The following is a 22,707-nucleotide window of genomic DNA, read 5'->3' as shown; positions in this document are numbered from 1 at the left end:
CTTATTTTTGTATTCCATCCTCTCCCGAATCTGATCCACAGTAAACTAAGCATTACTTCATTTCAATTAAACCAATCTTACCTTTCCCCTGAAAGATAAACTCAACACTCACCTCCAAAGCCATGGCTCAAGGTGTCTTCACTATCTGGAATGCCTTCATTTGTCAATCAACCTTCTCTCTCCATAGGGTTTTCCCAAAGACACTGATCCCCACAGATTTCTTCTTCATGTCCCTTATTAGCACTTGAATATTCTGTCTTAAATTATTTTCTTTTTCTCTTTTTCGTTTTTTACTTTCTTCACCAGTATCGTGTATTCTTCACAGTCTAGGATAATGGTGGCCACATAATAGTATCTCTCAACAAGTGCTTACCAAATTGAAAGGGAAAGAGGGAGCTTTTAAATTTTGCTTTAAAAAGCCTTCATTTCCAGTTGCTGATGAAATCCATGCTGCATAAAAGATATGAGAGAGGGAGAGAGCACAATAATGCTAAATTAGTTTAGTTGACAAGTACGTAGGCTGCTTTGTGAATGTAAAAAAAAAAAAAATCAAGAGAAATGAAAGTTATTTAAGGATCTCACAATCTAATATTATCAACAAAGTACTTAACAAATTAATTGATAAGTTCAAGAAATGCTGGATAATGATGAATATTTTAGTCAAACTTAAACATTTACCAAAATACTTAATTGCAGTCCTTTCAGAAACATTTTTAACTTCCTTGAATGGACTTAAATGTGACTTAAAGGAAAGGAGGGAGTAATTTTTGTGACTGGGTGTTAGGGGAGGCAATCTAACAATAAAAGAAAGTATTCTGGGGCTCAGAAAGTTTCCATAGAATTGAGTCTGAAATGATAATAAATATCCAAATTTTAGAAAACTTCTGAGTAGGAACTGAGGAGGAATATGTCAAATGTTTAAAACAAACAAACAAAATCCCTAAAACACAGCCTCTGGTTTTGAGAAGTTCACCAACTAATGGACAGAGACAAATAATAGTTACATTCCAAAGAGATAAGCACTATAATAGAAAGTTTACAAAGTATTTGGGAACACAGAGGAGGGGGTAACTTAGACAATGGGATATTAGAAGGGGGAATATTTGCTCTCTTTATATTGATTCATTTCTTAAAAGACAACTACTTTATGTTTCCCTGTCTCCCATTCTCTGAAGGACTGAAATATGTAAACTGTTTAACTTTACAAGTTTATAGCAAGGACGCAACATAGGACAAAGTTTACAATAAGAACTCAACATACAAAGTTCTTGTAGAGAAATTAAATTATATATCCATAATTTGTATAAAGTCTAAAATCTATAAAATGATATATAGTTTATCAATATATCCACCTGTAGTAAAACGATATAAACAGAGACTAGACATAAGTACATCAAATTCATGACTGTCAATGTCTCTGTAAAGGGACAGAGGGGGAGGAAGGAGTCTAGGGAGAACACCGAAAGGGACTCCAACTTTATCTCTAATGCTTTATTTTATTTAAAACTTCCTGAAGCAGGGGTGCCTGGGTGGCCCAGTCGGTTAAGTGGCTGCCTTCCGCTTGGGTCATGATTCTGGGATCCTGGGATTAAGCCCTATAGGGGGTGTCCCTGCTCACTGGGGAGTCAGCACTTCCCTTGCCCTCTGACCCTCCCCCCCCTCATGCTCTCATGCATGCTCTCTCTCTCTCAAATGAATAAATTTTTAAAAAAATCTTAAAAAAACATTTCTGAAGCAAATATGACAAAATGTTAATATTTGTCATTCTATATGATAGGCACATGGCTATTTGTTATATTTATTTCTGTACTGTTTCATATTTTTTAATAAATAAAAAAGCTACACAGTTAAAAAACTATCCTGTCCTTTAATTACTCCTTTGTCCTAAATCCTTTCACCTCCTCTGCTATCAAAGGAGCTGCCCAGAGTACTCCTCTCAGTTACAAAGCAGCGTCCAATGTCCCCTTCATTTTCTCCGGCCAGCTATGGAAACTTCTTCAGTCACATTGCTTGGAAGAATGAGTAACTAGGCAGTGCAGAGAGTGTGACCTTCAGCCAAATAATAGCTTCCAAATTATTACATGTCTAGGACAAGCTGAGGGGCAGCTGAGGATGTTGTAACACAACTAGTCCACTACAGGTTTAAAAATTCTTAAGCAAAACCTCAGGAAGAGAGAAGAATCAGGAGTTACATTTGATATACTGGATCTTGAATTCTAACACCTAGATTTTAAGCTTATTTAAGCAAGGCTATGTCTTCTATTTCCTTTAGTGTTCCGGTTGTCTATTCTTTCCTACCCTCCCTCCCCCCTACCATCACAGCATATAGACAGAATGCCTAGTTCTCCGCATATAGTAAGCACTCTAGAAATGTTTGAGTCATTGATGTCATGATGGATTTACTATGACATCACTAGGACTGGAATACCATGGTTAGCAACAAATTAGGGCAAACCATAACCTGTGGGAGCAGGAAAAACCTAGCTTCCTCGTGGACACCTTTATTAGCATTTGTCTATATTCGGTGAAAAAAGAATAAATAAAAGAAAATCACTAACTTTTCAAAATATTTATCAAAATGCAAAGTGGGATAGACAGCGACTCTGAACCAGAAAAAGAAGTTATGGATTCCACCATCATGTCTAGAAAATCCCTTCACAAATCAGGGGTCCCGCAGCTGGAGATCCCATTTGCAGTACAGAATGTCATCTCTAGGATTGAGCAAGCACAGCTTCATCGAGCCAGAGAGGTGGGTCATAAATGAGAAGTTTATAGATTACAACTGTTTTTAAACTTTCAATGATAAGCTGCATTTTTTGAACTCATTTTATTTTCATGATCTTTGACTATATTTGAGGTAACTTTGATTTCAAATGACAATTTCACCTGACTCTGCATAACATGCTCCAATTTTGTTAGTCTCTTTTATTTTCCTATGAGAATTAATTACGACTTTTGAGAAATAAATCGCATGTGCTATTGAGCGATTGGGATAGAAAGAAAAATAAAAATCTGTAGCAAATATTGATATCTAATTTCAGTCAGTAGTTTTCCTTTGTTCTCAACTAAACTTTTGTCAAATAACTGTTAGCAAGAAGAAATATAGTTTAGATTGAATTCCAGCTCATGGAAGGGGGATTTATTGGAAGGTAGATACCCAATGACAATGAACAGAAGGTTCATATAACAATCCAATAAACCTCAAACAACTAAGGTTATACTACATTCTATTCTCTCAAACAGAATACAACAAATTCTGTCGGTTTGAAATAAATTAATTCAGGTAAGTTTTTTCCTATGTTTAAGGAGTGTTAAATATTTGTACTTTCTCATTCTCTGAATAAACGTACTCCTGCTCCAACTCCCCACAACTAACAACAATAACCTGGTGTTTGCTTTTAACACCTTTATTGAGGTATAATTGACACATAATAAGCTGTATATATATATTTTTAAACTTTTTTTTAATAGATTTTATTTATTTATTTCACAGATAGGGATCACAAGCAGGCAGAGAGGCAGGCAGAGAGGGGGGAAGCAGGCTCCCTGCCGAGCAGAGAGCCCAATGTGGGGCTCGACCCCAGGACCCCGAGATCACGACCCGAGCCGAAGGCAGAGGCCCAACCCACCGAGCCACCCAGGCGCCCCAGCTGTATATATTTTTAAGAATATAGGTTTTGATATATATATAAACACCTGTGAAAACCTCATCACAATCAACATAATGAACTTACCCATCACCCCATAAAGTTTCCTTATGCTCAGTTACAATTCCTCCCACATACCCTTCCCAACCCCCCCCACCACTATATCTAGGCAACTGCCAATCCACTTTTTGTCTCTACAGATTATTTTGCATTTTAAAAGAATTTTATAAGTGGAATCATACAGTATCTACTTATTCTCAAATAAAATATTTTTTGTTTCTCTTAATTGATGTTTTATATTTTTATTAACATATAATGTATTATTTATATGTAATAATATTATTATAATTACAATTATATATATAATTATAATTATTATGATAATCAGGCTTACACAATTCACAGCACTCACCATAGCACATACCCTCCCTAATGTCCATAACCCAGCCAGCAACCCTCAGTTTGTTTCCTGAGATTCAGAGTCTCTCATGGTTTGTCTCCTGCCTGATCCCATCTTGTTTCATTTTTTTTCCCTCCCTACCTCCCAGGACCCCTGGCCCTGTGTCTCAAATTCCTCATATCAGAGAGATCATATGATAATTGTCTTTCTCTGATTGACTTATTTCGCTTAGCATAATACCCTCTAGTTCCATGCACATCATTGCAAATGGCAAGATTTTGTTTCTTTTGATAGTGGCATAGTATTCCATTGTATATATATACCACATCTTCTTTAACCATTCATCTGTTGATGGACATCTAGGTTCTTTCCATAGTTTGGCTGTTGTGGACATTGCTGCTATAAACATTCGGGTGCACGTGCCCCTGCAGATCACTACTCAAATAAATAAAATATTAAAAAGATTATCTCACTCTCTCTCCCATTGCCCCCTCCCTCTCTAAAAAAATGAAATTGCTATGAATATCTGTATATTTATTCATGACTTATAGACATATGCTTTCATTTCTTTGGGATAAATACTTAGGTTGGAATGGCTGGGTCACATGGTATATAAATGTTCAATTTAAAACAAGACTACCAAACTTTTAAAAAAGTGGTTATATGTCTGTTGGCCATCTGGATGTCGTCTTTGGAAAAATGTCTGCTCATGTCTTCTGCCCATTTTTAAACTGGATTATTTGTTTTTGGGTGTTGAGTTTTATAAGTTCTTTATATATTTTGGATACTAAACTTTATCAGATATGTCATTTGCAAATATCTTCTCCCATTTTGTAGGTTGCCTTTTAGTTGTTTTTTTTTTATTATTGTTTACTTTGCTGTACAGAAGCTTTTTGATTTTGATAAAGTTCCAATACCTTACTTTTGTTCTTGTTTCCCTTAGTTTAGAAGACCAATGTCAAAGTACTAGCTGTGTTCTCCTCTGGGATTTTAATGGATTTCTGCTTCACATTTAGGTCTTTCATCCATTTTGAATTTATATTTGTATATGGTATATGAAAGGGGTCCGGTTTCATTGCTTCGCATGTTGCTGTCCAGTTTTCCCAACACCATTTGTTGAAGAGACTATCTTTTTCCCATTGGATATTCTTCCCTGCTTTGTCAAAGATTAGTTGACCATATAGTTGCAGGTTCATTTTGGGGTTTTCTATTCTGTTCCATTGAACAATGTGTCTATTTTATGCCAATACCATCATCAGGGAAATGCAAATGAAAACTACAATGACATATCACCTCACATCAGTCAGAATGGCTAAAATTAAGAACACAGGAAACAACAGGTATTGGTGAGGATGCCAAGAAAGAGGAACCCTCTTACACTGTTGGTGGGAATGCAAACTGGTGCACCAACTTTGGAAAATAGTATGGAGATTCCTCAAAAAGTTAAAAATTGAACTATCCTATGCGCTACTAGGTATTTATCCAAAGGATACAAAAGCACAGATTTGAAGGGATACATGCACCCCTATATTTATAGCAGCATTATCAACAATAGCCAAATTAGAAACGGCCCAAATGTCCATCAACTAATGAACAGATGAAGAAGATATGGTATAATCAGGGAGATTCAAATTAAAACCACATTGAGATACCACCTTACACCAGTTAGAATGGCCAAAATTAACAAGACAGTAAACAACAAGTGTTGGAGAGATGTGGAGAAAGGGGAACCCTCTTACACTGTTGGTGGGAATGCAAGTTGGTGCAGCCACTTTGGAAAACAGTGTGGAGATTCCTTAAGAAATTAAAAATAGAGAGCGCCTGGGTGGCTCAGTGGGAGCCACTTAAACTGGCACAGTTTAAGCCTGTGCCTTCAGCTCAGGTCATGATCTCAGGGTCCTGGGATCAAGTCTCGCATCAGGCTCTCTCCTCGGCAGGGAGCCTGCTTCCTCCTCTCTCTCTCCCTGCCTGCCTCTCTACCTACTTGTGATCTCTCTCTGTAAAAAAGAAATACATAAATAAAAGAAATTAAAAATAGAGCTTCCCTATGACCCTGCAATTGTACTACTGGGTATTTACCCCAAAGATAACAGATGTAATGAAAAGAATGGCCACCTGTACCCCAATGTTCATAACAGCAATGGCCACAGTTGCCAAACTGTGGAAAGAGCCAAGATGCCCTTCAACAGACAAATGGATAAAGATATGGTCCATATATACAATGGAATATTATGCCTCCATCAGAAAGGATGAATACCCAACTTTTGAATCAATATGGACGGGACTGGAGGAGACTATGCTGAGTGAAATAAGTCAAGCAGAGAAAGTCACTTATCATATGGTTTCACTTACATGTGGAGCATAAGGGACAACATGGAGGATATTAGGAAAAGGAAAGAAAAAGTGAATTGGGGGAACTGGAGGGGGAGACGAACCATGAGAGACTGTGGACTCAGAAACAAACTGTGGGTTTTGGGAGGGAGGAGGGTGGGGGTTGGGTGAGCCTGGTGGTGGGTATTAAGGAGGGCATGTATTGCATGGAGCACTGAGTGTGGTGCATAAACAATGAATCTTGGAACACTGAAAAAATGAAATTGAAAAAAAGATGTGGTATACATATACAATGGAATATTACTCAGCCATAGAAAAGAATGACATCTTGCATTTGCAACAATGTGGGTGGAGCTAGAGAATAGTATGCTAAGTGATATGTCAGTCAGAGAAAGACAAATACCATTTAATTTCACTCATATATGGAATTTAAGAAAGAAAACAAATGAAAATGGTTGGAGTTGCAGGGGGAAGAGAGGCAAACCAAGTAACTGACTCTTAACTATAGAGAACAAACTGATGGTTATCAGAGGGGAGGTGGGTGGGAGGATGGGTTAAACAGAGGAAGGCATTAAGGAGGGCAATTGTTATGAGGAGTACCAGCTGTTTGTGGAAGTGTGGAATGACAATTTGGTACACATGAAAACAATATTACATTGTATGTTAACTAACTGGAGTTTAAATTAAAACTTTCAAAAAAGTGGTTATACTATTATATATTCCCACAAGCAGTGTATGAGATTTGCAATTGCTCATCTTTATTTTTTTTTTAAGATTTTATTTATTTATTTGACAGAGAGAAATCACAAGAGAGGCAGGCAGAGAGAGAGGAAGGGAAGCAGGCTCTGCGCTGAGCAGAGAGCCCAGTGTGGGACTCGATCCCAGGACCCTGAGATCATGACCTGAGCCGAAGGCAGCGGCTTAACCCACTGAGCCACCCAGGCGCCCCGCAATTGCTCATCTTTATCAACACTGATGTTGTTGGTCTTTTTAATTTTAACCATTCCAAAAGGTATACAATAGTATCTCTTTGTGGTTTTAATTTGCAGTTTTATAATGACTAATGATTTTGAGCAACTTTCAACAAGTTTATTTGCACTCAATATGTCTTCTTTGGTGGGGCACCTGGGTGGCTCAGTGGGTTAAAGCCTCTGCCTTCGGCTCAGGTCATGATCTCAGGGTCCTGGGATCGAGCCCCACATAGGGCTCTATGCTCAGCAGGGAGCCTGCTTCCTCCTCTCTCTCTGCCTGCCTCTCTGCCTACTTGTGATCTCTGTCTGTCAAATAAATAAATAAAAATCTTTTAAAAAAAAATATGTCTTCTTTGGTAATTCAAATATTTTGACCATATTTTAAAAGCTTTTTAGTCTATGTTCTTATTGAGTTTTGAGTATTTTTATGTATTTTGATAGCAACTTTTATCAGATAAGCAATTTACAAATATTTTCTTTTATTCTGTGACTTGTCTTTTTCTTCTACTGTGTCTTTCAAAGAACAAAATTCCTTAGTTCAATTTCTTTCTTTCAAAGCAAACTTTGACTAACCCGAGGACATAAACATTTTCTCCTTCTAGGAGCTTTATACTTATAGATTTTACACTTAGGTCTATGGTTCATTTTGTCTTAATCTTTGTATACGATAGCAGATACTGATTGAGATGTTGATTTTTTAGACAATTATTCTAGACCCGCTTTCAAAAAGACTATCCCTTCTCCATTGCATTGCATTGCATGTTTATTGAAAATTAATTGACCATATATGTATGAGTTTATGGGCTCTCTAGTCTGTTCTCTTGGTCTGTTTATCTGTGTTTACGCTAATACTACAATGTCTTCATTACTGAGATTTTTTGTTTGTTTTTGATTACTGAGGTTTTATGATAAATAAATAATATGATAATTCTTGAAATCATATACTTTTAGTTCTCCAACTTTGTTCTCTTTCAATTACTCCCACTTCTCTCACATCTTCCTTTTACCCCCACTTCCTCTTCTTGGGCTTCTTTCTCTGGAGTGACACATTCAAACACTCATAACCTAAAAACTGTCTTTATCCACACTGCTTTCTCCCTTTGCATCTCCATATAAAATTTAGAATCATTCTGTAAATTCTACTGGGGCAAAAAGCTTGCTGGTATAGATCAATTTGGGGAGAACTGAGAACTTAACAATACTGGGACTTCTTTTTTTTTTTTTTTAAAGATAACTTAATTATTCCGGAAGGTAATGATCAGATACCAAGATAAATGCACTGTTCTACTTTTTTTTAAATTTCTTTTCAGCATAACAGTATTCATTGTTTCTGCACCACACCCAGTGCTCCATGCAACATGTGCCCTCCATAATACCCACCACCTTGTTCCCCCAACCTCCCACCCCCCACCCCTTCAAGACCCTCAGGTTGTTTTTCAGAGTCCATAGTCTCTCATGGTTCACCTCCCCTTCCAATTTCCCTCAACTCCCTTCTCCTCTCCATCTCCCCTTGTCCTCCATGTTTTTGTTATGCTCCACAAATAAGTGAAACCATATGATACTTGACTCTCTCTGCTTGACTTATTTAATATTGGGACTTCTGACTGGTGAAAACAGCATATCTCTGTTTTTATTTAATTCTAATTTTTCTTAGAAGTGCTAGACCTTGCATATCTTTTGTTAGATTTGTCCCTAAGTATTTCCTTTTTTTTTTTTTTACTATTGTAAATAGTATTGCTTTCTATTTTCCATTCTCATTTGTTCACAACTAATATATAGAAATACAATAAATTTTTGTGTGTTCATTTTGTATAATAAAACCCAGTTATTAGTCCTCATAGATTTTCCTCATACTTTCCTTGGGATTTTCTACATAGACAGCCCTGTTATATGCTAATTAATAGAGGCAGTTTGAGTCCCCTTTTTGTATCTGTGTACATTTCAACTTTGTTTTCAGGAAGAGGGAGGAAAATAAATAAACTTTCTTTTTTATTTACTGAGTAGGCAACTTTGCCCCACTTGCTGATATTTTAATCAGAAATAGATACTGAGTTTTATCAAAAGGTTTACTGCATCCATTGGGGTAATCATGGTGTTTTGTTTTTTTGTCTTTTTGAATCTGTTAAAATAGTGGGTTACATTGATTTATGACTGATAAAACAAACTTTCTTTTTTTGGGGATAAATTCCATTTACTCATAAGGTAGCATTCTTTTATTACCTTGTATTCAGTTTGCTAAAATTGTGTTAATTTTGTGTCTATGTTTATAAAACATATTGGTCTGTAGTTTTAATACCTTGGTTTTGGCATCAGACTAATGTTAGCTTTATAGACTCAGATAGAATATTCTTTTAAATTTTCTGTAAGTCTTTTGAGAATTGGCATTTCCTTTTATGTTTGGTAGAAACCACTAAGTGTTTGGGTGGGGTAGGTAGAAATAATCAATGGAACCATCTAGACTTGTGGTTTAACTCATGGGAAAGTTTTAAACTACAATTCAATTTAAAAAATTGTACAGCGGTTAAGCCTCTGCCTTCAGCTCAGGTCATGATCTCAGGGTACTGGGATCGAGTCCCGCATCGGGCTCTCTGCTCCGTGGGGGGCCTGCTTCCTCCTCTCTCTCTCTCTGCCTGCCTTTCTGCCTACTTGTGATCTCTGTCTGTCAAATTAAAAAAAAAATTGTACAGCTATTCAGTTTATCCGTTTTCTATTTTATTTTATTACTTGAGAAAGAGACATAGAGAGCACAAGCAGAGGGAGGGGCAAAGGAAGAGGGAAAAGCAGACTCCCCACTGAGCAGGGAGCCTGATGCAGGGCTTGATCCCAGGACCCTAAGATAGAGACCTGAGCTGAAGTCAGACACTTGACCCACTGAGCCACCCAGGTACCCAAGACAGGTTATCTGTCTTCTTGAGTGAACCTTCACAGTTTGTGTCTTGTAATTTGCCCATTTTATATCATTTTATTGGCCCAAAGTTCACAATAACCCCTTATTACCTCGTTATTATCTGTAGAATCTATAATAATATCACTTTTCACTTCTGATATTAGCAATTTGTCTTCTCTCTCTCTTCCCTTATCAAGCTGGCTAGAGGTTTATCAATTTTTATTGTTATTTTCAAAGAACCAACTTTTTAATTTTTTTATAGATTTTTATTTATTTATTTGTCAGAGAGAGAGAGAGAGCAAGAGCAAGAACAGGCAGACAGAGTGGCAGGCAGAGACAGAGAGAGAAGCAGGCTCCCTGCGGAGCACGGAGCCCGATGTGGGACTCGATCCCAGGATGCTGGGATCATGACCTGAGCCGAAGGCAGCCGCTTAACCAACTGAGCCACCCAGGCGTCCCCCAACTTTTTTATTTTTTAAAGATTTTACTTTTTGGGGGTGCCTGAGTGGCTCAGTTGGTTACACGTCTGCCTTTGTTTGGCTCAGGTTATGATCTCAGGGTCCGGGGATTGAACTCCGTACAAGGCTCCCTGTTCGGCGGGGAGCCTGCTTCCCCCTCTGCCTCTGCCCCCAACTTATACTTGCTTTCTCTTTCTCTCAAATAAATAAATAAAATATTTTTAAAAATTTTGTTTTACTTCTTAAAAGATCTTTTTATTTATTTTAGAGAGAGCGAGCAGGAGGAGGGGCAGAGGGAGAGGGTGAGAGAATACTCAAGCAAACTCCTCGCTGAGTGCAGAGTCTCGAGATTATGACTTGAACAAAATCAAGAGTCCTCAACTGAGTGAGTCGACCAGGTGTCCCTAAAGATTTTATTTTTAAGTAATCTCTACACCCAAGGTGGGGCTCAACCTCACAGCCCCAAAATCAAGAGTCACATGCTCCCAAGTGTGGGGTGGAGAGGTGGCTCCACTGGTGAAGCACACTTAGTAGAATTTAGAGGCTCAATGTCTTAAGCTTTATCAGGGCCTTCCCACACATCCTCATTCCAATTTTCAGAGTTCTGTTCCTTCCCAATCAATGCCCTCACTTTAACAGTAGACACCTTGCAAGGCTGCCAATTCAACTTGTATTGTAATTAACCAGTCAGAGAATGAGATTCTTGGTTTAATTTTCAGCAATCTCAGAAATGCAGTATAGGAGATAAGGGTCTCCTTCAGAACACACACAGGAGCTCACAGGTCATTCCCGTGGTGCTTGAGCTAGAAATTCAAATCCCTGAGCTCATCCTCCCCCTGCGCCCCACACTTTATCCAGTGACATTAGGAGCAACCAACCAGTCTCATTATATTTATTAGTTTGCCATAAATGTTTGAAAGTATATACACAGTTATCCGGATTCTTGCTTCTTGTGAGCAGTTGATTGGGAGTATCGCCTTAATTGACAGACCATGCCAAGGGCTATCAATGCTCTCTCTAATACTGGAAATGGAGTCATTCATATCTTTAAATCTAATCAAATTAGAAAGCCAATTCTAGAAATCCTAAACCCAATTCAGAAAACTTATCCTTAAGATTCTGTTCCTCCGGAAACACTCTTTCTATACCAGAATCTGTGTTAGTTGTTTATCTGTGCTGTTGTTTATCTCTATGTGACAGGAATCAGCCTGCATGCATGACTTCCTATATTCCTCTGAATATACAATTGCTTTTGGACGTTCTAATCTTTAATGTCTAATCTTTAAATGTCTGGTTCCAGGGGTGCCTGGGTGGCTCAGTTGGTTAAGCGTCTACCTTCAGCGCAGGTCGTGATCCTGGGGTTCTGGGATCGAGCCCCGCATCAGGGTCCTTGCTCAATAGGGAATCTGACTCTCCATCTGTTACTCTCTCCCTCCTTCTCTTTCTCTCTCTGTCAAATAGATAAATAAAATAAATATATGTATGTATGTATGCATGTATGTATGTATGTCTTGGTTCCTAAAGAGGAGAAAAAGGAAAACTGAAGGGAAAAGAACAAAGCTATCTCTTTAAATTCCCTGAAAGCTACTTCACCCAGAGCACACTGTAATAATGGTAGCCTTTGCATCTGCACCTCTGTGATCTGAAACAGTAGTTCACAGTCAGGAGACAGATCCCTTACTAGGAAGACAAGATTCTTATTGCCCACCCTGGCTCTTGTAACATGTTCTAGGAATGTTTCCCATCACTGGGGTGGAGAGTGGAGAATGGACACCTGCCACCATCGGGAAGGCTAATATTACATTTTACTGGTCAAGCCTCCCTTAAAAGTTATAAGCCACCCACGTCCCAGTGGCAAAGACTGTAGGGGTGCCTCGGTGGCTCAGTGGGTTAAGCCTCTGCCTTCAGCTCAGGTCATGATCCCAGGGCCCTGGGATGGAGCCCCACATCGGGCTCCTTGCTCAGTGGGGAGCCTTCTTCCCCCCCTCTCTCTGCCTGCCTCTCTGCCTACTTGTGATCTCTCTCTCTGTCAAATAAATAAATAAATAAAATCTTAAAAAAAAAAGTTGTAAGCCATTGAGTAAACCCCAGAATCCCAAATCAGTTAAATCAGATAGAATGCTGTTATGATTATTGTTTTTGGTTGGAGAGATGGATTCCCTGTGCTACTTACTCAGCCATCTTCCCTATTACCATCCTTTTCCCTGATATTTTTTATTGGATGTCAGATATTGTGAACTTTGCCTTGTTAGATACTGGGTCTTTTCCTAATCCTATAAATATTTTCAAACTTTTACAACATGGTTATTTAGTAGTAGTGTGATTCTTTTGAGTTTTACTTTTGTTATTGTTGGGTGAGACTATAGGAGCATTTGCTCTCTGGCTAATTTTGCCCCCAATATGAGGCAAAAACCTTTCTGAGTACTTTATCAGATGTCACATGAACAAAGCTTTTTACTCCACCTGGGAACAGAAAATATTTCTCCTCCCTGTCTAAGCTCTGGGGTTTGTTTCTATTAGTCATTTTAGGTGGCCCGCTTTTCATTGTTTTAGATAAGAGGATGAATTGTGTCCCTGTGACTTCATCTTGGATGGAAGCATAGACTGAATTCTTTTAAAAGCTTTAAAAGCTTGGGGCACCTGGATGGCTCAGTCCTTAAGTGTCTCCCTTCAGGCTCAGGTCATGATCTGGGATCCAGCCCTGCACTGGGCTCCCTGCTCAGCGGCAAGACTGCTTTCCTTCTCCCACTCCCCTTGCTTGTGTTCCTGCTCTCGCTGTCTCTCTGTCAAATAAATAAATAAATAAATTTTCAAAAAATTTTTAAAAATAAAAACTTTAAAAAATGACAATAAACATAAGTGAAGACTTACAATTGGAAAAACCCCATGAATCATCACAAAATGTACGAACCCAGAAATTATATATATAATCTGTACTACAGAACCTCCCTATTTTCCCCAAAGACAACTATTACCCTCATCTTTAACAGTGTAGATTGGTTTTGCCTGATAAATGGAATCATGCAGTATATATTCTTTAATATATACGTATTTTTGCTTAATACTATGTTCATGAGATTCTTTGTATAAAGCTATAGTTCATTAATTTTCATTACTATCATCCCATTATACAATTTTATCCATTCTCTGTTGTTGTCTACTAGAAATAATATCACTATAAACTTTTGTGAATATGTTTTGAGTACGTATGTATACATTTCATCTATGAAAGGAATTGCTGGTCAATCAGGTATGCCTAGATTCAATTGTAGTAAGTAATTCAAAATACTTTTTTTCTTTAAACTTTTTTATTACGTATCAATTTTAGACTTAAAGAAAAGGCACAAAATACCAGTTTCCATATATTTTTAACTCAGCTTCCCTTAATGTTAACATTTTACATAACCATAGTACACTGTCAGAACCAGGAAATTAAAATTGATACAATAACTGAAGATCTCATTTGATTTTACCAGTTTTCCCACTAATATGTTTTTCTGTCCCAAGATCCTACCCAAGGTCTCATATAGTACCTATTTGTTTCTTAGTTTTCTGCAGTCTATATCATTTCCTTAGTCATTCATTGTTTTCATGATCTTGATATTTTCAAAGAATTTTATTTTTTGAATGTCTCTTAATTTTGGTTTCTCTAATATTTTTCATGATTGGATTGAGGTTATGCATTTAGGGGGCAAAAATATCCAAAAATGATCTGTGTCCTCAGTATATCCTATTATAGGTGTTTGTGTTATGACTCAATGTTAACATTGATCACTTGGTTAAAATGGTTTGTTCACCGTGAAGTTACTGTTTTTCCCTCTGCAGTTAATGAATATCTTGGGGAAGATACTTTGAGACTATGCACATTCTGTCTTCTCCAACTTCTGTCCACTAATTTTGGAATTAATTGGAACTCTATTGCAAGGAAAAGCTACCTCTTCCCTTTATTTATTAACTTATATTGATAGAGACTCATAGATATTTATTCTACCCTGTGGATGATGATGATGATTATTATTATTATCATTGGCTTCAATTGTTCCAGATTTGGCCATTAGGAGTTCCTTCAGGTTGACACCTGTGTTCTTTCAACAAATGTCTATCTATATATCTATCTATCCATCTATCCCATAAGATGTTTCAAGATCAACTTATACATTCCCTTCCCAACCCTGAAATTGATGACTTTTCAAAAAGCTATGGGTTCCTTTTATTGGAGATTGATGTTTGATGCCAAGATCTGGGGCTACGTGTGTTCTTTACTGTCTTTACGTGTGTCATTTCTTCTCAGCCCTCTTACCAGAGAGAGCTAAGAAGTATATGTACATGTATCAGCCCACATATATATACACATCTATATTTATTTATCTATCTGTATATACATTTAAAACATGAATTAATACTGATAGTTCAGATTCCAATCCTATACCATAGGGTTCATTTTAGTCTTTTCCTCTTCCTTATTTGTAACTTCTGTCACAAAAGTGAAAAATTCAGTTCTTTTTATCTACAATATATTTATTCATTCATTTCTGTGTACACAAAGTAGTTTCAGAGTTAACTCATTTCCCTGCAAGAAACACACTTAGTGATTAAGTACAGCATTTATGTACCATTCTTTTGTATTTAACCTTGTATTAGTCAGGATATTGTTTTCTAAAGTTACTAGCTAGTTCTTTTCTTCCCAATGTGATTATGTTATTTATTTGTATACATTTAACTTCAGTTGTTAATGTTTGCATCCATATCTTCTCACTGTATGTATCGGTTGGTTTTAACAGTTTATTTATTGAGTATGTGAAGGGTATGTAAAACATTACTATAGTGGTAAGTCAGGTTATATAAAAGCATATACTGAGGGAGAGATTGTTAGGAAGATAGCAGAGTAGGAGGACCCTAAGCTCACCCTGTCTCGTGAATACAACTAAGTAACAATCATATCAGAACCCAGAAAATGGGGGCACCTGGGTGGCTAAGTGGGTTAAAGCCTCTGCCTTCGGCTTGGGTCATGATCCCAAGGTCCTGGGATCAAGCCCCGCATCAGGCTCTCTGCTCTGCAGGGAGCCTGCTTCCTCCTCTCTCTCTGCCTGCTTGTGATCTCTGTCTGTCAAATAAATAAATTAAAAAAAAAAAACCCAAACCTTAAAAAAAAAAAAAAAAGAACCCAGAAAATGACCTGAAGATTGGCAGAACAAACTCCACAACTAAATGTAGAGAGGAGGCCACACTGAAGAGCGTAGGAAGGGTAGAGACACAGTGGGAAGCCTAAGGGATTCACAGGACTCTCTCCTAGAGGAAGGAACACGTGGGCATGGAGAAGGGAGAGAAACAGACTATTACAGCAGGGACCCTGCATGGGGAAGATGGCTCCCCATAATATTTGGGCTTGAAAACCCGAGGAGCCAAATTTTGTGAGTTCTTCTGACCAGTGGGACTTGAAGCCTGGAAATTTAATTTAATATTTTATTTTATTTTATTATTTTATTTTTATCATGTTGCAGGGACATAGCCAAAGCCTAGAATTTAAAAAATCAGTGGGCTCACTCTGGGAGAGCCAGGAGGGTTAGAAGCAACTGAGCTTCCACCCTTAAAGTGATAGAACAACAAATAGCCATGGCAATATAGCACAGAAGTAGCAGTCTGAAAGATGCCTGGGGTATGAGGGAGAGGTTTGTTTACTAAGAGCATGTGCTGGAAGGACAGGGTGCATTGGAAGACTTCTCCAGGAACAAAGGAGCTGGCAGGCACCATTTCCCTCCCCACCCCCACACAGCTCCCATAAACACATGGCCACCTGTGGTAACCAGCACTGCCCTGACATTCACTACCTAACTTGCTTACACCAAGCCCCAATCACCCCACCCAGGCTTTGGGAACCTGTCCTCTCCAGCTGGGCTTACCTCAGTACTGGTGCTGCAGGTCCTCTTCCCAAGACGACCAACAACGCCTTGTCAACACTGTGTCTCCTGAAACTGTGTGCTTTGTGGAGTCTTGGCCCTGGCAGCAGCCATGGCAAGTCCCCTCTCTGGAACCACTGTTGTGCAAATCTTGCTAAAACTGTTCAATCTGTCCTGTGAACTTTGTGGATCCACCCCCACTAATACCTCTTGGCTGGAGCACAAACTGGGGTCACAAGCTTGGCAGTGTGCAAGTAGCCTCAACAGGACCAGATAACTCTAAAGTGACTCCTGCCCTGGAGAGAGGGAAAAACAACCACACACACCAGTCAAACTTTGGCCCCAGCAGTGGGCTGGGGACAGACAGCTGGTCTGATTGTATGCCCCCCCCCCCAAATGAAATCTGCTCAGGGGACAACACAGGGAAGGGACCCTGAAGTCTGGTGCTACTGCATCTATGACAAATACCTGGTCTGACTAAACTCAAGCCCAAGGCAGACCTAGACTGTCCACTGGTGCCACAGGGACCAAACACTGCCCACAATAGGCAAAGAGAGCCACCACAGACTACTAGCCTCAAAGAAAAAGTGGCTCAACCACACAGAGCAGGGTGCATGCAACACAAAGAGGAGACAGTCCCTGAAGCACCAGATTCCAGTAAAGAGAGGACACCGCATTACAGGGCTATACAGGACTTCATCTTTATAAGGATACCACTTGCGAGAGCAGGAGACTTGGCTGACTTTCCTAATACAGAGAAACAGACACAGAGAGTTAGACAAAATGGGGAGACAGAGAAATATGTCCTAAGTGAAAGAACAGGGCAAAATCACAACAAGAGGCTTAAGCAAAACAGAGATAAATAAGCCTGATAGAGAATTTAAAGTAATGATTATAAAATACTCACTGGACTTGAGAAAAGAGTAAAGGACATCAGTGAGACCCTTAACAAAGAGATAAAAAAAAAGAACCAATCAGAGATTAACACAACAAATGAAATTAAAAATATACTAGGTGGAGAAAATAGAAGACTAGAGGAAGTAGAAGAATGGGAAGAAAGAAGTAATGGAAAATAATCAAGCTGAACAGGTGAGAGGAAAAAAATTAAGCAAACTGAGAATAGACTTAGGGAACTCAGTGGCTCCATCAAGGGTAATAACATCCATGTTATAAAGATCCCCGAAGGATGGGATGCCTGGGTGGCTCACTCAGTTAAGCATCTGCCTTCAGGTCAGGTCATGATATCTGGGATCGAGTCCCACATTGGGCTCCTCGCTCAGCATGGAGCCTGCTTCTCTGTCTGCCTGCCACTCCCCCTGCTTGTGCTCTCTCTTTCTTACAAATAAATACATTTTAAAAAGTAAAATAATAGTGCTCACTTCGGCAGCACATATACTAAAAAGTAAAATAATAACATTAACAATAAAGATCCCAGAAGGAGAAGAGGGAAAAGGGGGGAGAAAATTTATTTGAGGAATAACTGAAAACTTCCCACATCTGGGGAAAGAAAAAAAATTGATATCCAGGAGGCACAGAAACCCCCCAACAAAATCAACTCAAGGAGTTCCACACAAAGACACATAGTAATTAAAATGGAAAAAAGTAGTGATAAAGAGGGATGCCTGGGTGGCTCAGTTGGTTGGGCAACTGCCTTTGGCTCAGGTCAGGATCCTGGAGTCCCAGGATAGAGTCCTGCATTGGGGTGGGGGTGGGGGGTCTCTGCTCAGCAGGGTGTCTGCTTCTCCCGCTAACCCTCTCCCTTCTCATGCTCTCTCTCTCACTCTCTCAAGTAAATAAATAAATTTTTTTTTTTAAGTAGTGATAAAAAGAAAAATTTAAAAGCAGCCAGAGAGAGGCGAACCATAAGAGACTATGGACTCTGAAAAACAACCTGAGGGTTTTGAAGGGGTGGGGGTGGGAGGTTGGGGGAACCAGGTAGTGGGTAATAGGGAGGGCACGTATTGCATGGAGCACTGGGTGTTGTGCAAAAACAATGAATACTGTTACGCTGAAAAAAAAAAATTTATAAAGAAAAAAAAAAAAAGCAGTCAGAGAATAGACGACAGTTACATACAAGGAAACCCCATGAGGCTATAAGCTTGCTTTTTCAGCAGAAACTTTGAAGGCCAGAAGTAAGTGGCATGATACATTCAAACTGCTGAAAGGGAAGAGTCTGTAGACAAGGATACTGTATCCAACAAGGCTATCATTCGGAATACAAAGAGAGATAAAGAGTTCTCCACACAAACAAAAGTTTAAAAAATTATGACCACTAAAAGAAACCTACAAGTAATGTGTGTGTGTGGGGGCGCCTGGGTGGCACAGTCATTAAGCATCTGCCTTCAGCTCAGGTCATGATCCCAGGGTCCTGGGATTGAGCCCCGCATTGGGCTCCCTGCTCAGCAGGAAGTCTGCTTCTCTCTGTCCCACCCCCCCCCACACTTGTGTTCCCTCTCTTGCTGTCTCTCTCTCTCTATCAAATAAATAAATAAAATGTGAAAAAAAAGAAAAGAAATGTTAAAGGGGACTCTTTTTATGAAAAGACAATGTAAGAGAACAAAAAGTAGGAAAGTCAAAAGTATTTTTAAAAAGTGTATCTGTTGGGGCACCTGGTGGCTCAGTGGGTTAAACCTCTGCCTTCGGCTCAGGTCATAGTCTCAGGGTTCTGGGATCGAGTCCCGTATGGGGCTCTCTGCTCATCAGGGAGCCTGCTTCCTCCTCTCTCTCTACCTGCCTCTCTGCCTACTTGTGATCTCTCTCTCTGTCAAATAAATAAATAAATTCTTTAAAAAAAATTGCGTATCTGTAAAAATCAGTCAAGAGACTCACAAAATAAAAAGATGTGAAGTATGACATCATATACCTAACATGTCGGGGGGAGAGGAGTAAAGAATAGGTTCAAACTTAAATGACTATCAACTTAATATAGACTGCTATATGCAAAAGATGTTGTATATAAACCTAATGGTAACCACATGCAAAAAAATAAAGAGAAAGGAATCCAAGTATATCAATAAAGAAAGCCAAATTATCATGGGAGATAAGACCAAGGAAAGGAAGGAAGAGAGAACTACAAATACAACCATAAAATAAGTAAGAAAATGGCAATAAGCACATAGCTATCAAGAATTATTTTGAATGTAAATGGACTAAATGCTCCAATCAAAACACATAGGCTGACAGAGTGGATAAAAAAAAACAGGACACATTTATATGCTGCCTACAAGAGACTCATTTCAAAGTTAAAGACACCTGCAGATTGAAAATGAGAGGTTGGAGACATATTTATCATGCAAATGGATGTCAAAAGAAAGCCTGAGTAGCAATGCTTATATTGGACAAAATGGTTTTTTAAAACACAGACCATACATAACAAGAGACAAAGAAGGACAGTATAATAATCATAAGGGGGCAATCCAACAAGAAGGTATAACAATTATAAATATTTATTCACCCAACATTGGAGCACCCAAATACAAAACAAAAACAAAAACAAAACAGTTAATAACAAATATAAAGAACTAATCTACAGCAATACAATAATAATAGGGGACTTTAACATGCACTTGCATCAATGGACCGATCATCCAAATAAAAAATCAACAAGGAAACAATGTCTTTGACTGACACACTACACCAGATGGACTTAACAGATATATTCAGAATATTCCACCCTAAAACAGAATACACATTTATTTCAAGTGACCACAGAACATTCTCCAGAAGGGATCACATATTAGGTCACAAAAAAAACCTTAACAAATTTGAAAAGGCTGAAGTACTACCGTGCATCTTTCCTGACCACAATGCTATAAAACTAGAAATCAACCACAAGAAAAAAATCTGGAAAGAGCAAAATACATGGAGGTTAAATAATATGCCACTAAACAATTAATTGGTCAATGTAGAAACAAAGAGGAGATAAAAAAAAAATACATGGAGACAAATGAAAATTAAAACACAATGGTCCAAAACCTTTGGGAAGCACCAAAAGCAATTCTAAGAGGTGAGTTTATAACAATACAGGATCACCTCAAGAAGCAAGAAAAATCTCAAATAAACAACCTAATTTTACACCTAAAGGAACTAGAAAAAGAACCAAAACCCAAGACCAGTAGAAGGAAATACTAAGGTTTGAAGCAGAAATAAATGAAATAGAAGCTAAAAAACCAGTAGAACAGATTAATGAAACCAGGAGCTGGTTCTTGGACAATATCAACAAAATTGATAAACCTCTAGCTAGATTCATAGAAAGAAAAAAAAAAGGACACAAATAAGCAAAATCAGAGATAGAAGAGAAATAACAACCAATACCACAGAAATGCAAAGGATTATTAGAAAGTATTATGAGAAGTTGGACAATCCATGAATATAGATGCAAAACTCCAAGTAAAATATTAGCAAACAAAGTGTGTGCCCTGTACCCCACCAAAAAATAAAAAAATAAAAGATATCAGGACTTAAAACTTGGGAACCTGTAAATGTTACCTTATATAGAAGTCTTTGCAGGTATGATTAAATTAATGATCTTTAGGTAGATACATTATCCTGGATTTTCCAGATAGGCCTTAAATGCAATCACAATTGCCCTTATAAGGGGCAGAGGGAGATATGATACATATAGACGAGAAGACTATAAGAAGACAGAGCAGAGAGAGATTTGACGATACTCAATTTAAAAATTGGACTGATGAGGTCACAGTCAAATAAAGCTGGCAGCCACTAGAAGCTGCAAGAGACAAGGGGTTAATTGTGCCCAAGGGCATCCAGAGGGAGTGTCGCCTTGATGACACCTTGATCATAGCCCAGTGACACAGATTTCAGATATCTGGCTGGCAGAACTGTGAGATAATAAATTTCAGTTTCTTTATATCACCAATTTTGTGGAAATTTGTTATAGCAGCCACAGGAAACTAACAAAGTGAAGCCAAATATGAAGAGGGTAATATATTATGTCGAAGTAAGGCCCATTCCAGGAAATTTATTAATGTGTTATTCACCATGTTAACAAATTAAAGGAGAAAATCATAACACAACTCAATAGTTGGAAAACATTTTTTTTCTAAACTCAATTAATGCATGTTGTCTTTTAGAAAACTAGGAATAAAAAGAAATATCCTTAATTTGATAAACTGTAACTATAAAACGCTTATAAGAAACATCATACTTGGGGCACCTGGGTGGTTCAGTTGGTTAAGCATCCGACTCTTGATCTCAGGTGAGGTCTTTTTTTTTTTTTTAAAGATTTTATTTATTTATTTGACAGAGAGAGATCACAAGTAGACAGAGAGGCAGGCAGAGAGAGAGAGAAGGAAGCAGGCTTACCGCTGAGCAGAGAGCCCGATGCGGGACTCGATCCCAGGACCCTGAGATCATGACCTGAGCCGAAGGCAGCGGCTTAACCCACTGAGCCACCCAGGCGCCCCTCAGGTGAGGTCTTGATCTCAGGGTTGTGAGTTCAAATCCCACACTGTGGGTTCAAGCCCAGCACGGAGGCTACTTAAAAAAAAAACAACACCATACTTAATGGTTTAATTTTAAAATTATAGCTTTGTGCAGTGGCAGTATCGTAGCCAATGAGGTTTATCCGAGGCGCGATTATTGCTAATTGAAAACTTTTCCCTAATTTTAAAATTATACCCTATAAAATGTGGATAAAGACAAGAACTCCCACCATTAAGACTTGTAGTCTTATAGTTCTGGAAATTCCAGCCAATGCATTGAGATAAAAAGACACAGAAAGAGGGGCACCTGGGTGGCTCATTTGGTTAAGTACTCAACTCTTGATTTCAGCTCAGATCGTGATCTCAGGGTGGTGAGACTGAGCCCTGTGTTGGACTCTACTCTTAGTGCAGAGTCAGCTTGTCCATCTCCCTCCTCTTCTGCCCTTTCCTCCTGCTTGTGCACACACTCTCTCTAAAATAAATAAATATTTTTTTTAAAAGATGCAAAAGGAGGCGCCTGGGTGGCTCAGTGGGTTAAAGCCTGTGCCTTCAGGTCAGGTCATGATCTCAGGGTCCTGGGATCAAGTCCCACATTGGGCTCTCTGCTCAGCAGGGAGCCTGCTTCCCCCTCTTTCTCTGCCTGCCTCTCTGCCTACTTGTAATCTCTCTCTC

General features: G+C 38.6%; 2 protein-coding genes and 1 non-coding gene across 5 annotated transcripts in view; 2 read left to right on the top strand and 1 right to left on the bottom strand.

Moving 5' to 3' along the window:
- Positions 1 to 22,707, bottom strand: part of LARP4 (La ribonucleoprotein 4) — a 218,377-nt gene that overhangs the window by 78,138 nt on the left and 117,532 nt on the right. For all 3 annotated transcript variants that reach the window (XM_046011704.1, XM_046011708.1, XM_046011705.1), the window contains exon 3: positions 113 to 450. In XM_046011704.1, the coding sequence (XP_045867660.1) occupies positions 113 to 124 (12 nt within the window). In that variant the 5' untranslated portion in view covers positions 125 to 450. The remainder of the gene's footprint in view (positions 1 to 112; positions 451 to 22,707) is intronic.
- FAM186A (family with sequence similarity 186 member A) overlaps positions 2,573 to 22,707 on the top strand; it is a gene marked incomplete at its 5' end in the record, with an annotated part of 79,775 nt that continues 59,640 nt past the window's right edge. The window contains one exon of the mRNA XM_046011822.1: positions 2,573 to 2,749. Within this exon, the coding sequence (XP_045867778.1) occupies positions 2,573 to 2,749 (177 nt within the window). The remainder of the gene's footprint in view (positions 2,750 to 22,707) is intronic.
- LOC123947703 lies at positions 22,139 to 22,284 on the top strand. Its single transcript, XR_006819785.1, has one exon. It is a non-coding gene; the product is annotated as a U4 spliceosomal RNA (small nuclear RNA).

The sequence above is a fragment of the Meles meles genome, chromosome 7 (genome assembly GCF_922984935.1).
Source record: "Meles meles chromosome 7, mMelMel3.1 paternal haplotype, whole genome shotgun sequence".
NCBI lineage: Eukaryota > Metazoa > Chordata > Mammalia > Carnivora > Mustelidae > Meles > Meles meles.
The sequence above is the reverse complement of the archived record's forward strand: the minus strand, read 5'-3'. Positions and strand labels throughout refer to the sequence as shown.